At 34.0% G+C, this 19,053-nt stretch overlaps 1 protein-coding gene across 1 annotated transcript in view; it reads right to left on the minus strand.

The window, feature by feature from the left end:
* Positions 1-19,053, minus strand: part of LOC148301799 (putative G protein-coupled receptor Mth-like 1) — a 193,626-nt gene that overhangs the window by 145,439 nt on the left and 29,134 nt on the right. The window contains exon 2 of the mRNA XM_088272670.1: positions 8,567-8,645. Within this exon, the coding sequence (XP_088128796.1) occupies positions 8,567-8,645 (79 nt within the window). The remainder of the gene's footprint in view (positions 1-8,566; positions 8,646-19,053) is intronic.

Genomic DNA, 19,053 nt, shown 5'->3' on the forward strand with positions numbered 1-19,053 from the left:
TATCATACAATTGCAGTGACATCTCGTTACATTGAAATTTCTCTGCGAGAGAGCGATTATTTCATTATGGCTGTGTGGTATTTTGTATTATATGTTACAACTTTAAATGCCACTCCTTAAAATAAAATGTAGTCGTTCGAACGGATTCGTTAAACTTTTTATGGAATGATGATTTTTTTGAGAAATACCGAGTAAAGTTAGGTTTTTCCGACATTTCGAATTCAACAGAGTTCAATAGAACAGAGTTTTATTGTTCTAAGTTGTGTAATGTAAAAATGCTAACCCTTGTTATATATTCGAAATGTATACCGTGTCACAGTCAACTTCTAAAAAATAACAGCAACGGTAAAAAATAATATTAGTTTTATATTATTTTTTGAAATCTCATCTAAGATGAAGAAGAATGTGGAAGTCTGGGCATTTACGGGGCTGACGACCGTCATAGGCTGGTTTAAGTGATCACTTTACACACGCGTAACATTCACCAATAGATGTCTCTAGTAAAGTTCTAGTGATTCAAGAACAATGTTTCTAAATTGGTTTATATTTATAGAACTTCCAAGAATTTGAGCAGTGTGGTTGTCAATAATGGGTAAAATTGGTGAATGTTACACGTCTGTAAAGTGATCACTTAAACCAGCCTATGACGGTCGTCAGCCCCGTAAATGCCCAGACTTCCATATTCTTCTTCATCATTGATGAGATGTCAAAAAATAATGTGAAAATAACTCCTGTAATTGGAGATAATCCAGATTTTGTGAACAAGTATTTGGACACACTCGAAATGTTGTAAATATAAGTTTTGATTAATATTATATTTAATATTCAAACCAACTATTTTGAAAACATAGGCATCAAAAGGAGTTTATTTTTTTAAGCAATAAAAATATCTGAAGACAGGCAACCGATATCACTGTTTATATCAGACAGTTTTACGCGAATTGACATTAAAGTTGGAAATAGTTTGAAATACCCTTGAAAAAACACAACTTTTTATTGGATGTCTGTGAAATGGCAACACGTTTGATCAATTAAATCCCCGAATAATATTCAGATGACAAGGAGGATATGTATTAAAATAAATCCCGCGGCGCCACGTCAAATAGAATATATTTTTTTAAGATCTAAATAAGCACAGGATCAGTGTGTCGCGGCTGAGAATTCGATAATTTGATACGGAAAGAAAAATATTACTTCCTCTGATGTAGCCAGTGATCAACATAAATTATAAACATTCAAGATAAAAGTCAACGCTATAAGTGTCCACCATGTTTTTTGGAATACATACTTTAATGTTTTTTTTTTCTTCATTTAATATCACATCAATGAAATAGCTAACCTTGAAAACTTCAGTTCAGATTGGTTGTTTACGTGTTAAATAATCTTTGGTGTTTTATATTTCACAATGATATTTAATATGATAAGATATATTTAAAGATGTTTTTTGAGGATGTAGCAGAAAGAGAGTATGTTTATACTTCATTTCTTTCTATCCAGTGAACTTTATAATTATATTGGTGTAAAAATACGTACTATGTACGTATTTTTACACCAATATAATTGTAAAGGTCTTGTTTAAACCCTCATCTGCACGCAATGGTGCATAGGGTACTGCATCATACAAACGCAGTGTTATCTTGATCATGACCACATGAAGGAAAGGTGATCAGCCCTCCGCTACAGGTACCAGTCCAGGGTAATATTGAATAAATATTAGAGTGTAAAAATCACTTATATTTATTTAACATCCCTGGGAATCGAAACCGGGACCTCCAGTACGGTAGCCGAGCATGCTGACCATTACACTATGGAGGCCGACATTATAAAAGTAAAAACTTCAAAGAATTCCCTCGTTAATTTTACAAATATTTTAAAGGATATTTTATTAAAATTGTTACGTACTTGTCAACTCAGAGTCATTTAGTCTAATAAACTGAAAGTTGTTGCTGAATTTTGCCATTAGATGCTTATTAGACGGATTGACTTCCGAGCACAGAGGAGTTGACATTATGTGCAATATGAATATTAGGGAACGATACCAAATACGATATTATTTTTGAAATATCTGCGAAATGTTTTATTTATTGTCTCACTTCGTGCGTTTAACGTCTCGCTTTAATTAATACAGATAAATCTGCGGAATTCGAAGCCGGTGGTTGGTCTCCAGTCGTGAGATTTGCCGTTGAAATTAATAACGAGAGTGAAAAACTAGAAGGTCGTTCCGATAAATACCGGTTTACATACTAATAATCATCAGCCAACAGTTGGCAGCCGGTGATTCTGAATTCTGCAGCTATTGAGTGCCACACGTTACGGCTGCTTTATTTAAACTAGCCAACATTACTTATATAAGAAACGAGTATATTATACCACACTGGTTACTGATATATGGCGACTTGTGATCCTATTGTGACAGGATTGACTAGTTTATCAAAGCTCATTATCAGTTCATTTGAGTTGAGCAGAGATAATATAGAATTTGAAAAGGGGGTAAGCCAAACTGAGAATTTACAAACGAGTGCTACAACTGATATACGGAAGCATAAAAGGAATTGTTAAAAAAGGATTAAATCAAAGTAAACGTTGTTGAAATGGAATCCTTTAGGCGAATATGTGGTAAAATCGATGTATGACAGTATTGAAAGTCAAGTTAGTAAATAATGTTAGGCTAAATTAGGGATAATTTAAAATTTTGAATTCAAATTTTACTTGGTAAATACCACTATTCCTTAAAATCTACTGTGACTCGTGTTTCGATGCATTCCGCATCATTTTTAAACACCGTATGTGAAGTTAATTCTAAATTTTAGAATTGGGTCCTTGGGGCGTTGATGGTTGAAGAGGGGGTATGAGCTTTTTCTTATTTTTATTTATTTATTTAATTTTTTTTTCACATCAGTGAAAAAAATACAACATTGACAATAGGGAGGATGCTTTAGTCATCATATTGTTAATTATGGAGATTTTTTAAATAAATAGTGGTATTGACTAAGAGTATTTTAAAATAGATAGGTTTTACCAAAAAGTAACTGCCGAATCAATTAGTGAAATAATTAAAAATATTAAGAAAGGTTCATTGATAGGATGCGAGACAATAAATTGACATTTTTATTTTTATTTAAATAGAACAATAAATCAATGACTGGCTTATCAAAATAAGAAAAAAATTATGTGTTTTAAAAAAAAACATAATTAAGTAAATAGACAGACACAAGAAAAATTTTATGCTTGGTTTAAGTATTTTGAAGCTTGTATTTTATTTATGTAAAAAAGAGATTTACAGTTTAAAAGAAACATATTATTACCCTTCCTAGTCAAAGTAAAATAGGATAAACAAGCATTCATGATATGAAAATTCCGATAGAATTTTCAATTTAGATTGGACGCACTTTGGCCGTATACAATGTAGCAGAAATATGGCGGTGAAACCGGAATATGAAAAAATTCTACTTAGGGCAAACATCAAAGCGTCATATAAATGTATGTAGATACATAAACCATATTAATACGCATGAGAGCTTTTTGAAGTAAGACCGATATAAAACGCGTGGGTAAGTCTCAAAACTTGTCAGAAAATAATATCGGGAGAATTCTACTTACTCTAGGATAGAAAAAAAATGGTCCGACGGATTTCCCGAACGTGAAACGAATAATTTTACGATTTGCTATTGACACTTTCTAGAAATAAAATTAGATATGAAACTTTCTTGGACGTGCAACTTTTACGAGTACGAACAGAAAAAAAACTCGAGTGTTGAATTTAATAAATTCTATGATATAATAAATACGAATGTATTAAGGCCCAGTATTCGTTAAGTCACAACTTCATTTTCTCTAAATTCATGTAACGTTTTACTTATTTTTTTTAAACATAGTTTTTGCATCAGAAAATAAGTTGTTCGTCGAAATAATTATATGGTTTGGAAAGGAAAAGAGTTATTGAAAGGTAGAGTTTAAAAAATATATAAATGATTTTTCCTATATCTATTCTAAAAACAAAAAAAAATCCAATAAAAAAAATCTGGCGTGAACAGACATGTGACCTCACTTGTGGTCTCCGGTGTAATGAATTCTGTGTTAGTGTATATCCCCTTAATGATTTCATAAATATAAGCAAGATTATATATGAAAGTACACTAAGCTTTTCAACACAATTTCGAAATAACACGTTGTAAAAAAAAAATCATATGAAAACAGTCACAGCGATCATGCATCGATTTTTTTAATTGAATCCAGTACATCTGAAAATTTGGACAGGAAAATTGGAATATTACAGATGCTCTAGATATCTATTTGTCCATTGTCTTGTGACAGTGAGTAATTTTTGTAACCTTAGGTTTTTTTTAAAGTTTTTTTTTTAATAAAATTATGATATTATACACAATAATGAATCCTGAATTGATTTTTATACAAGGAAACATTTACAGCATATTTTATTTATATTTACGTATGTATACTCTTTATACACGGTGTCGCGAAGAACGTATGCATATACCGTGTAAATACTGAGTATACGTAGATTTTTTGCGTTCACTGTTTATTGATCAAATTACTATTCAGCGAATTCATTCACTGGCTTAATAAGTTACAAAGTTTTTCATAGTTCAATACTGACAAAACAGCATTCTATTATTATTAATAAATGATAACTCTCGCCTTTATAAATTATTCTAAAAACAAAAAAATATTATTTTATTAATAACAAAAAATAATTTGTGCCGACGCACACTGAAGCTGGATACTGTGAAACATTCTAGAAAACAAATACTCGCAGGTATAAAATACAGGATATCATAAATCCTAGAACGTGTGACCGAAATTATTTGCCTTATAAACAGGTCAGCTCTAGATGAAATCTTTGTCGGACATACTCGTATACGACTTTTTGCACGATTCAGCGAGCTGCCACAATTTATTTCCTGCAACGCTTTTAATCAGGTGTATGACAACGTAATTAAATATGTACAAGCCTTTTTCTCCCGTATGATGGCAAACGCGAAGGTAACGTATGTTTATGAAGATTATTTTCTGAGAAATCGCGTACGAGACATATGTATGTATATGAAAATGATTGGTCTAAATCTGATCGTGGATAGGGACAAAAAATAAAAGAATTTAAAACACGAGATACGTATTGTAATTTAACCTGTTTTTAATGGGTTATAAACCCACGTAGGTGTTTGAGAAAAAAAGCTCATGAGAGTAATTTTATTAATGAGTAAAGCAGTTTGACCAGATTGTATAAAATTATAAAAATTATTCCATATCATTTTAGAGTCTAATTAGGTACTCCGCACGGCCAACTCGATTCCTATTTTCTAATATAGTGCGTTAAGCAACATTTAGAAATAGCTCATTAAAAATAAACATGCGTGTATGGATATAATAAGAATGTAAATATTTACGTTCTTCAAGTATGAAAAAAAAACAAACATGGTTTAGTTAAATAATGAAAAACCCCCAAATGGCCTAGCGGATGCTAAACAGAGACGAAACTATCGTTACACAATTTTATCGTTTGTTGGAAAATGTCTAAAATATCCATATTTTATAAATAATCATATACTTATACCTTTAAAAATAAGGAATAACCCGCAAAGCGTCTATTTTAGATGCTTGTCTGCAGGTAGGATAGTAAGGATAGGGAAGGTAAATGTGAAAATACATCACAAACATAAAAACCGATTGAAAAAAAAAAATTGAATTCATTTTGTAATCGGCGGGAATCGAACCCGCGACGCCAGTTTAGCCATTATAGTATACAGGCCAACACTTCAAACCTAAGTCGCGTAGGTATCACCCGTCACTTGAAGGATGAGTTATTCAAAAAACAAAGTGCTGCTTATTCTTTTTATATGATCAATTTAGATCCCCAAAAGCTGCATGCTAATTTGTATAGGTAAGTTTATTTGAGAAGTTAAAAATCAATATGATATATAATATTTATTGTAACTGCAGACAGTTGGTAGAGTTCCATATTAAATTGTTGGGTAATATATCCAAAATAAAACAAGGTTTGTGGGATTGAATTCTACATTTATTTATGTATATGTTAATACGTGACGCGTTTCGTCTTCTTAGGACATTATAGGGAACTGCAGGAAGAGCTACCGCTATGTTGAACAATATCTCATTGGATGTTGATCTGTTCCATGTGTCTGAAGGAGTTTTCCGAAGTTGGATTCTTCTACACCTTTAGCAATAGTATTCTTGCTTATTTTATATTTTTGTTAATGTATACGATTTAAATTAAAGTTTGTAATGTGTATATTACCTATAAAATAAAAATTGAAATTGAAATCAAACACTGTGTTTGATAATGTCCTAAGAAGACAAAACGCGCCACGTATTAACATATACATAAAAAAGGTAGAATTCAATCCAACAAACCTAGTTTTATTTTGGATATATTACCCAACAATGATATATGGTTCCCTTTTCATGCGTCATATCACAATACGAATTTTTCGCCACTGTCGGAATTCAGCTTTAGAACTTCTGTTTTTGCATTAGCTGTATCGTTTTACGCAGATATCATTTAAAAAATCTGACACATTTCATATCTTGCTTACACGATCATAATAACAACAAACGCAACTTTTAAAGATCTTTGATCTGAAGGCAAAATATGTTTTCTGACTAATTTAGTAATGGTATATTTACACAGTAGCCGGGGATCCATTAAAAATGACGGGTGAAGGAAAAAGTTAAATGAACACGAAAAACAGAGAAAAAGACCGTTTATGCACTACACGATTTTTACCGTCCGGCAGTCCGGTTTAAAAAGATAAAAGCGACTGCGACAGTTTAGCGTGATCGAATTTATGCGCACCGTGATCACGCACCAACCCAAAGAAAGACGGCCAAAAGCACAAGCCTATCCAAGCCAATCATCCGTTATATCACGCTAACCGGACTGCCGGGCGGCAATTTAAAATTCCTGTAGTGCACAAGCGCACTAAGCTCGGTAAATCCAAAATTAGACGCGATATGTCAAAATACAAAAATATGCGGAATTCCTGCGGACTTGGTCATGTAATGAACGTGCGCTGACGGATCAAATCAAAACAAAGAATCTTTCTTTTCAAGAATTTGTACTGCCGTAATGACTGATATATGATATTTTTAAGAAAGACGCGTTAAAATAGAAAGTAACAATAATAAAAAGTTCGCGATGAAAGAACAGATTACGATTTTTAAGTGGATCTCGTGAACCAAATGGTAATATTAAGTGATGGCCACCTTATAATGGACACCTCGTGTTTCTTTATTTTAAGGTACCTACTTATTTATCGTTTTGATTTGCTGGTGGTGTTAAAAAAAGGGTAATCTGCGTAATCGGAGGGCATTTGTGACTAGATAGATATATGGATGTGAAGGAGGCGAGGAGTGTATGTCAGGACAGATGAGTGTGGCGTTCCATCCTCTCTGCCTACCCCTGCGTGGCACTGTTTCTATACGAAGCGGTGCCCTATGCACCATCGGTGCACATAAGGGTTAGAAGAATATCTGTCTACTAGTAGAACTTATCACTTCCAGTTTATTTCATGATTAAACCATCTTGGAACAAAGTTATGACGGAAAAATATAGAAAGGTTATCATTTTGATTTTCCGGTGTTGTAAAAAAAATTCGTAATCTTTGTAATTGGAGGGCATGAATATGGGTGTGAAGAAAGCGAGGAGTGTTTGTCGGGACAGAAGAGTGTGGTGTTCCATCTTATCTCCCTACCCCTGCGGGAAAACGATGTGATGGTGGTAGTAGTTGTAGTAGTAGACAAAAAAATTCCTAACCCTCATAAAGTAAGCTGCAATCACGATTTATTATTTTTACTGCGAACTCGTAAAAAAGAATCTAGTCAAATTAACTGCCTTACCAGCTGCTGATTGTTAAAAAATTAACTATAAAAGAAGTAGAACCTAAAACTCCAGATGTCACCATTCCCAGAGATGAAGTTGGTAATAAATTACCTAATATGAATTGTATATATGTCAAGGCTTTGTCGAGACGATTTTTTCCTTGAATTCTGAGATCGAGGTAAAAAACGCGAAACGATCAGGGGTTGAAAACTTTATTATAATAATAATTTGGGTAATTATTATAGCGCCATTTTCGTAAAATACTACCTCAAGGGCGTTTGCTTATTGTACATTTTACCATTTAACTGGAGTGTTAAATTTAACATCAAAAAGTATATTTTATGAATATCCGCCATATGTTTTCAACTCATCAGTCATTAATTTTCAATTTATATTTTACTTGGTAAATACTACTATTTCTCAAAATCTATTATAAGAATAAAGAAGTTGGAAAAGGTACTCAAGTAATATTGCAAAGTAAATATGCGCTACTTAATTATTTACGATTTTGCTCGCATACCATGGTTTGTCTACCGCGCCGAAGACGTTGGGAGAAGCGAGAAAGATGTTCTTTTAATTGTCAGTAATTATTACGTCTGAAGGTCGATGGGAAAAAATAAAATGTGGTATCGGGGATATAAGGCAACACGCGGGACCGGCGCGAGTCTTTTAAAATCACTAAACATTTGTACAAGATTTATCACTTACCGGAATGTCCACCAGATGTTGAAGCACATGGTGTTCAGCCAGAAGAACGCTGCGAGGAAGGAGAAGTGCATCAGATTAGCTGGAACAAAATAAATAAAAGAATTAGGTTGCCATCTAACAATGTCCATCCATGGGAGATTAATGCCTGTAAAGAAAAATAAGGAAATCCGTCTCGGATGGTTGGGCAATATTTATGTAAAACTAAAACCGTCGGAAAACAATATACATCGTGGAAGACAATAATCAAATTCTAGAGAAAACAAGGATGACAACCGTGAACAAAGGAATACAGTTGCCATTTCATCTTTCTTTAGATGTGACCAAAACACAAATCGGTAACTCAATCACAATGGACCTAGGGCCCGGTCGCCTACTAAAAAGGGAAGAGAATATGAACGTTTGTAAATTAATTCAAGCATATTATTCTTTCATTAATTTATTCGGCAGTCACTTTGTGGTAAAATATATCCATTTTTAATTAATGTTTTACTTAGTAAATACCACTATTTCTTAAAATCTACTGTGACACGTGTTTCGGTGCATTCCGCATCATTTTGAAAATGACGCGGAATGCATCGAAACACATGTCAAAGTAGATTTGAAGAAATAGTGGTATTTACTAAGTAAAACATTAATTAAAAATATATTATATTATTCTTGCCTCCCTTGCAAGAAAATGCCAGGAAAGTCTGGGACATCTCAATGGGACCCGAAGGAGATTTTAAAGATAAAGAAAGTCTTCTATTTTGTAAGTTATGCACTTATGGAGATTAAAATTACGTACGCCTCGGGTTTCATATTCGGCCATATAAAGAATTCTTCAAAAGTCAGTTATTTGCGAATGGATTTTGCAAAACTTTCAATTTAGTTTGATGCATTTTTTTCTAAACTGCACGCCGCTTTCCAGGGGTGTGCAGAAAAAATAGAACTCCATACCAATCAGTTTTTGCAAACAATATTCGCATCACCTACATTCATGCATCTCCTCATACATACCAGCCGATTATTTAGACTCCTGACTTGACAAATCAAGTATTTGCAATACTTGCCAATTTTCGCCAGTCATCCACTGTTCCTATTTCCGTTGATAAATTCGGCTGATAAATTTGTTTTACCGTTCTTTCTTTAGCTCTTTCGTTCCACATGCCCAAACCATCTCAACACACCTTACTTAATTTTATCGATAACCCTTATCTTATTTTTTCTACGATATAAAAAAATATTAATGTTAAAACAAACAAGTTTGCGAAATTTTGAAACGATTAAGAATGGTCAAACTCGCGATCATTTTTTAAAGATAAGTCGATACCCAATAGCCAAACTAAAAAACTTAAAATGGAAAATATACAACAGTGAGAAGAATAATAATAAATAAAACCCCTATCCGCACCCCAATGGTGCATAGGGCACTGCGTCATATAAACGCAGTGTAATCTTGATCGTTTACGCATGAAGGAAAGGTGATCAGCCCTCCGCTTCAGGTACCAGTCCAGGGTAATATTGAATAAATATAACAGTGAAAAAATCACTTATATTTATTTTACCCCCCTTGGGAATCGAACCCGGGACCTACAGAACGGTAGCAGAGCGTGCTGACCATTACACTACGGAGGCGGAAAGTAAGGAGAATACATAAAATAAATATGTCTAAAAGTTAGTTGAGTAAGTATTAATGGAAAAAAATGAGATAAAAGTAAAAAATGTATATTTTTCTCGGTTGTTTTTCTTTACAACATTTACTTCGGTGTGATTGATTGATAATTGCAAAAGCCTTCGTGCCAATTGTGAGTTGGGAATGAGCGAATCAAGGCGTTACACTTATTCAGCAATACTTTACGACACTGTTTACTGTCGAGGATCTGATGCTGGCAAAGCATTATTTTAGTCGTCAATAACTCAACATACTTGTAGCGTACAAGGCCAATATTGCAATATTTTCTTCACGTCAGAGTTTTCTAAAAATGCGTCCGATAAGTGGACATAAATTACAATAATAATTCAAATCACTTCCCAAGTCACACAAAAATAATAAAATATATATTTATTTTTATTATTTATTTAATTAAATGATTAAGTATCTACATACGAGTAAATAACGAGCAAACATTGTCAATTTGAAAGTCATATACATAAATATAATTTTGAAAATCTTGTTATAAAAACATTCTTTATTTTATATAATGTTTGGAGTGTGTAAACAATAATAATATCTTATTTCGAGAAATATAATTACTTTGTGTTTTGATCCACTCACATTTTTATTAACCAACTAGTTTCGGCTACAACCTGTTGCCCTCTTCAGGGTTTAATTTATTATTAGTAATAAATTAAACCCTGAAGATTGCAACAGGTTGTTGCCAAAACTAGTTGGTTAATAAAAATGTGAGTGGGTCAAAACACAAAGTATTTTTATTTCTCGAAATAATATATCAATATGATCCAGAAAGTTAATGCTTTCAATATTCAAAACAAAAAATAATAATATCGCTCGTTTGGTGCAACTATTGAAAACTTGTTTGAAAAAACGGTGTTTTGCACAAAACAGGGTTTAAAGAAAATGCGGGCTATCGAATATCCCGCCTTAAACGGTTAAAATTGTACATTTAACTTATTTTCTATGTTTTATGAATATGTGCATACGGAAAATTGCCACATTATGGTAGTAAGTATACGAAAATTCGTATATATGTAAAATAGACTGAAAACGAGGGCAATGTGGAATCTAATAAAGTTAATTCAATTTGGATCTGCTCCATTTTGAAAGAAGCCACGCATTATATTTGTTTGTATCAATATTACTGCCCGATTTCGTTAATTTTCGAGTCCTTGTGCCGCCAAACTGACAGGCGAGGCATTTGAAAGATAATATAATATAACAAATGAATACATGTTTCCGATATGGACAGCTGCAGATCAGCCATTATGCGTTGGGTGGCTGATGACGTTTCCCGCCACAGAATCTGACAGATGGCCCTGCGCACATTTTTGGCGCCATAACTAATTGGAGACTATTCTACTACAAATAACGAATTTGTCAAACAAAAAAAAGGGAATTGGGGTAAATAATAAGGCTGGTTACGGAAATCAAATCTGTGAGATGGAAATTAGTTTTATCATTATAGGGTACAAAGCTAAAAAAATTAAGGGTTATTTTTTGCACATATAATAAATATCAACAACAACAAAAAAAACTTATTTGGTAATAATGTCGCTTTTGTATTTATTTTTTATTTGGTATTCATTTGCATATAAAAGGACCTATTTTGTACTTATTAACGAATTTTGCATTAATAAAATAATAATAATAATAATAAACATTTCAGCAAAAGCTGGCAGTGCACAATGGCGTCCTGGTTCCGGAATCGGCGTGAATAACAATTAAATCACAATTAAAGTGATTTAATAACGTATTCCAAAATAACTATCCAGAAAATATTATATCATGTTAAGCATCCTTGAAGTATTAAGTATATTTCACAAAAAAAAATATGTGAATCAATTATTCGTTAATTTTAATTGATTCCTCGAGTGAGAATTACTTATAAGGTGTATTAATATTTTTCTATTATGAATATTCATTTAATGACAATTATTATTTTCTATGAATCTGGAATGATTTGCGAAGCTAAGATTTTTAGATGTTTTTCGAAAAATATTTTTTACTCAGAAAGTAAAACATATAAAAATGATATGAACAATTTTATTTTTTTTTATATTCTTAATGCTAAGTCTCGACGCTACGAGACCGATTGATAAGTTTTTTTTAAACTATATATATTTTAATAAATTAATTCAATGTTTAAATAGAATAGGCCTTTTATGATGGATTTCTCTGTAACAAGTGAGAAACGGAAGCTTTACGATAGGAAAAATATTCTTGGATTTGAGTTGACAGATACCAAAACCCACAGCAGATAAAGAGAGGACAAAATACATCCATTATGCATGAGTTTGAGATCAATTAAGAGTACAAATCGCGCATGAAATACTTAATACAATGAAATCATGTTATTTTAACAGTTATGAATGCTTCAGTTATGTTTCGGGTAGTGGCTATGTGTGAAATTTAAAATGTTCGATGTTCATGAATGAATGAAATGAATTTTTCGCGGAATAACGCTGTTAATCACGTCATAAATTTGTATATATTAGATACGGGTGATCGAACTATAAATAACCGAATGAAATAACGACTTCATTAAAAGAATTATTTACTCAATTCGGTTTATAGATTCGTCCATTAAAGCCAATCACGCCAATTAGTGCACAAATTTGATTGCGTATTGCATATTTTTAATTTCATTAACTGATTCGTCACATTGTAGTAATATATGTTTTTAATTAAAATTTCACTCGATAAATACGACTATTTCTTAAAATCTATTGTGACACTTGTTTCGATGCATTCTGCATCGTATTCATTTGGTAGCTCGTAATATATTTGACCACTCGACATAAAAAAAAACACAAGAAACAAAACCGATAAAACAAATACCATGCCAATTGGGTAGTATTCAATACAGTAGAAGGTACAAATTACATTATTTGATAAATTTATTTGATAAATTTATTTGATATTTATTTACTCATTAACTACCGGAGATTTATAAAAAAAATTATGTGTTTATATAAACATAATAAGAACATAGAAAATGCAGAAAGAAAAATAAACCAATAATGACATCAAAGTAATTGAACAAAATAATTTTCAATGTACAAAATATTGCATGTTACGAGTATAAGTAACAGACGAAAGCTAAATTTAATACCTATGAGCATAAGGTGCCTTACACATAAAACCCATACACATGGAATGAGACAAAGGGCTCGGGTTTAAAGATATATATATTTATATTTATTGGAATAGTGGGATGAATTGCTTCAAACAACATTATTGAATCAAAATTCCAAATAGTGATATAAGTTTTTTTTAATATATGTTATTAAGAGGACGCAACAATTGACAAAATTATAATAGGAGATGAATTGAGTGCTGTTCATAATGTTTTTATGAAGCAGTCATTATTATGTTCATATTGGAATAGAGAGAAAGATAACAACAAAAACCTGTTCACATAAGTTTTTCAGGTAAATGATGATTTTGTGATGGTAACTACAATAAATACTGTTTTTTTTTAAATTGTGTGTCGATAAATTCAGTTGCGAAATTAAAATACCAAGTGTTTTCATTGATATGGTATTGTATTAAATATCTATTATATCAATACAATATACCTATTGTTCTATTCGCATACCATTGTGAATTGTGATTGTATTAATAGATATTTTTTATTCGTGCAATTCGTGAAACTTCATTCAAAAGCTTTCGGTCAGTATGATCAACAACAAAAAAACTAAGACCACTACTAAAAGTGCTACCGAGTTCACCGGATCCGACGAAAGAATTCCATAAAAGTCGATTAAAAAAACAAATAAAATATTTTAGACGACCGTGAACCGCTAAGCTCGGCAATGTGTAATATGTAGCCATTGAAAAGTCAAAGACAGACGAGTGAGTAGACTTGTGGCCGTATTTTTGAAATCTATTTTATGATTCTCTCACTCACGCATTCTCTAAACGCCATCCGATGTCATCTCTTATTTTACGTGTCGGTGTCGTATGATGGTTATTCGCCGATTCGAAGAAAAAAAAACATTTAAGTATTTATACCAAGTATATTGGTATGGATTAAAGGCTGAATAAATATAAATAATTAATGAATGATCATACTGTGGCAACCCACACACATCGAATATGGCAACACCAGCTCAACGTAGCGAGCTACCTTCACCGCCAGAAAAGAACGGATCAAGCGAACCCGCCACACTTCGTCGCCACCCGTCCTCAGATCGACACGTACTTCAACTGTTCCCATATTAGAGTCACGCGATTATCCTTAAGTATTTGCTTGATTGTAATTTAATAGAACTAAATAAATTTGTGTTAAAAGTAATCCGCTTTCATCTTGCTTCCCTTCTGATAAATTAAAGTGGTATTCAACTAGAAACCATAATTGGTGACCCCCCGACGTGATCCCGAAACACATTTTACAAAATTCGGAATTTTAGAAGCATTTTTTAAATAAAAACCGAAAAAAACAACGCGTAATAAACATCGATCACAGGAAGCGTGGCGACGAGCGTCCCAGGGATAAAACGTAAGTCAATATTTTAGTATTCTCACATATCTAACGTAAAATCTTTTCATTAAAAATAATAATCTCGAAATTAAACCTTTTATATTTGCACTACCCAATTTAGAATCTTTTCCCTGGTAAAATAAAAGTCAATTATTAACAATTTTTTGAATCCTATCTATATCCGATATATCTACCTATATCTAATCCGATGAAACCACGTGGGAGAATAGAAAATTAATTGTACCGACAGAATACTCGCCGCTATTGTAACACTGATTTCAGCTAAGACGACATCGTCTCGGTCATCTTAAGGCTGACGCAGACATCGGAAATCCACACAGGAAGAACGTGCGCGAACACATACTTCAGATACGGAAGCCGTCAACAACGAAGAGGAAACGAACAACGAAAAAGCTAAGTCAACCTAAATAAACATAATTTAAAATCATTTATTTGCCAAAAAATATATGCAAAAATTCAATAATTAGCTCTCATAGTAAACGTCACCTATCCTGTTTCATAAATAAAATCAAATCGTAAATAATTCACAAATAAAACAAGGCAAAAAAAACGCCGCTGTAAATGTAGAATCAATAAATTATTGTCATTTATATATATATAAAAAAAAAATTTTTTTCTTTAATATTACGTCAAAAATTATCCTAATAATCAAATTTCTTTCAGCATTGTCATAACTATATAACATCGAAAAATAATCCCATTACATTAATTCGTCTATATAAATTCTCGCTTAAAAACAGCACGTAACAATAACACGAAACAAATTCCCGAGCGTATTCCGTAAACACCGCGACCGTTAAGCAATAAACAAACCCGAGTCATTTACCCCACCAATTATTTTTTCTAACAACGCGAAAAATACCAATCCGTAACATCCAAACACAGCAAAATCCAAAATATTTAAATAATTTTTTTTTACAAAAATAATAATAAATAATATTTTTTTAAATATCGCACAACGATGGCAATCAACGACGAACATGAATATCAAGAACCGCAGCAAGTACAACCGCAACTACAAAAATATCCGGAATATAATACAACTTGCGATCAATCAAGAAACAAAATTTTTAGTAACATCATAATGTCGAGCCTGCTAAAACAAATAGAACTACTAACGCAGGAAGTCAAACAACTAAAAGCGAAACACGAAAACGACAACTGGCAAGGACGCATGAGCCGCTACGACAACAGACGACAAGACAACGGCCGATATAGAAATAAAAGCAGATCCCCATACCGAAGCATGTCTAGAGAAAATTCAAACGGCATATGTTTTTACCACAACAAGTTCAAAAACAAAGCATTCAAATGTAGAAAACCATGCAGCTTCCAGCCGGAAAACGCCAACGGGGGGCCAAACTAGAGGCCTGTAACCCCCCTCATGATACATTCCGCCTCTTTGTTTACGATCGAAGAACCAACATGAAATTTCTAATCGACACTGGAGCCGACGTATCCGTGTTACCGAGGTCATACAACAACATAGAGAATTCACTCGCCTCCGACGATACAACAACAACACTCTACGGCGCCGATGGAAACCAAATAAAAACATACGGTACAAGAACACTCGAATTAAACTTAAATTTAAGACGACCATTGAAATGGAGATTCATAATCGCCGACGTGTCAAGAGCGATACTAGGAGCCGATTTCCTACACAATTATAACTTAAGCGTAAACTTGAAAAACGCAACGTTAACTGACAACGTAACTGGATTAAAAGTAGACGGAAACACTTGCAAAAGTCCGTCTTCAAAAATTTCACTAATCAATAACAACTGTGAATATCACAAAATCATGGCTAAATACCCCGACATACTTAAACCAAAAATGGACATCGGACATAAAAAGAAACATGAAGTGAAACACATAATAGAAACAAAAGGACAACCAGTTAGTGCAAGGGCCAGACGCCTCGCACCAAACCAGCTTATCGCAGCAAAGAAAGAATTCAAACTGCTGATGGAACAAGGAATTTGCCGCCCCTCAAAGAGTAATTGGGCAAGCCCGCTACATATGGTGAAGAAACCCAACGGAGAATGGAGACCCTGCGGCGATTACCGACGTTTAAACGCCCAGACGCTACCAGACAGGTACCCGATACCTCAACTCCAGGACTTCGCACATAAACTCAACACAGCGAAAATATTCTCGACAATAGATCTGAAGAGAGCGTATCACCAAATACCAATGGAAAGCGAAGACATCCAAAAGACAGCCATAATCACGCCATTTGGACTTTTCGAATTCACCGCCATGCAATTCGGACTATGCAACGCAGCTCAGACATTCCAACGATACATGAACAATGTAACAAAGAATCTAGACTATTGTTTCGTATACATAGATGACATACTCATAGCATCAACGAGCGAAGAAGAACATAAAAGACATCTCGAAGAAGTATTTTTAACCCTTTCAGAAAACGGTTTAATAATAAACGCAGACAAGTGCAGTTTCGGAAAACCGGACGTCAGTTTCCTCGGATACACTATAACATCGAACGGCATCACACCACTGCAAGAAAAGGTACAAGCAATAACACAATTCGAGACACCAAAAACCGCGAAAGGACTCCGACGTTTCCTCGGAATGATAAACTTCTATAGAAAATTTTTACCAAATGCAATAGAGACACAAGCTATACTATTTGACATGCTTCAGGGCTATGTAAAAAACGACCGGAGAGAATTAATATGGACACAAACGTCGACAGCCGCATTTAATAAATGTAAAGACGACCTGGCGACAGCAACGCTACTAGCGCACCAAACCATCGATGCCCACCTCGCTATAATGGTCGACGCCTCAGACAACGCAATGGGAGCGTCCCTACAGCAGGAAAACAACGGAACATGGCAACCACTAGGATTCTTCTCAAGGAAACTCACCCCAGCACAGAAGAAATACAGCACGTATGACAGAGAACTGACAGCAATCTACGAAGCCGTAAAATATTTCAGACAGAATGTCGAAGGACGCAATTTTATAATATATACAGATCACAAACCGATCACATTCGCATTTACAAAAAAAACAGCTACGAACTCTCCAAGACAGGAAAGACAGCTAGACTACATAGGACAATTCTGCACGAACATAAAACATATTACTGGATCAAAAAACACAGTCGCCGACACACTATCACGGATCGAAGAATTAACAATACCCGCAACGATAGATTACGACGAGATGCACGAGCAGCAAAAAGAAGATGAAGATTTAGCAAACTCCCTTCAAAATTCGTCACTAACCCTTCAACAGAAAAACATTCCAGGCATGAACAACCCCATATGGTGTGATACGTCAAATAATAACATACGACCTTTCGTCCCTCAACAAATGAGAAACCAAGTCATAGCGAAAGTACACAATATATGTCACCCAGGAATAAACGGTACTAAAAAAAGTATACAACAGAGATTCGTATGGCCACACATGACAAAAGACATTAAAGAATTCGTCAAAAACTGTATACCATGCCAAAAAGCGAAAATAAACCGACATACCTCAGCACCGATTAACACATTCAACGTACCAGAAGACAGATTCCAGCACATCAACATAGACATCGTAGGACCCCTACCAACCTGCCGAGAATATTCGTATTTATTGACAATGATCGATAGATATACCCGATGGCCCGAAGCAGTACCAATCAAAGACATCACTGCTGAAACAATAGCCAAAACATTACTAGACACGTGGATCGCCCGCTACGGCGTACCACAAACAGTAACCACGGACCAAGGAACACAGTTCGAATCGAAACTTTTCAAGGCACTATCGGAAATACTGGGAATAAAACACAGCAGAACATCAGCTTATCATCCACAAACAAACGGAATGATAGAGAGATGGCATCGCGCATTAAAAACCGCACTAACAGCAAAAAACGACGACACCTGGTTGGACACGCTACCAATAGTCCTACTCGGACTTAGAACTACGGTGAGAGACGAGCTTAGATGCTCACCCGCAGAACTAACTTATGGAAAAACATTACGACTCCCAAGCGACTTCTTCACAAACACCATAAGCACCGACCCAGGAATATTCGTGAGCAAACTACGTGACAGATTCACGGACGTCAGGCCGACGCCCGGCATCCACCACTCATCAAAGAAAGTATTCATACCAAAGGAACTACCGACAGCCACCCATGTATTCATCCGAACCGACTCACACAGAAAGCCCATACAAAATACGTACGAGGGCCCCTATCGAGTCGAATCGCGAACAGAAAAAACATTTGTAGTCGATATCAAAGGAAAACTAAAACACATTTCAATAGATAGATTGAAACCCGCGTTCACAACG

This window comes from Brachycentrus maculatus, unplaced genomic scaffold, assembly GCF_059751285.1.
Source record: "Brachycentrus maculatus isolate JH-2025_06_01 unplaced genomic scaffold, ASM5975128v1 h1tg000514l, whole genome shotgun sequence".
Taxonomy (NCBI): domain Eukaryota; kingdom Metazoa; phylum Arthropoda; class Insecta; order Trichoptera; family Brachycentridae; genus Brachycentrus; species Brachycentrus maculatus.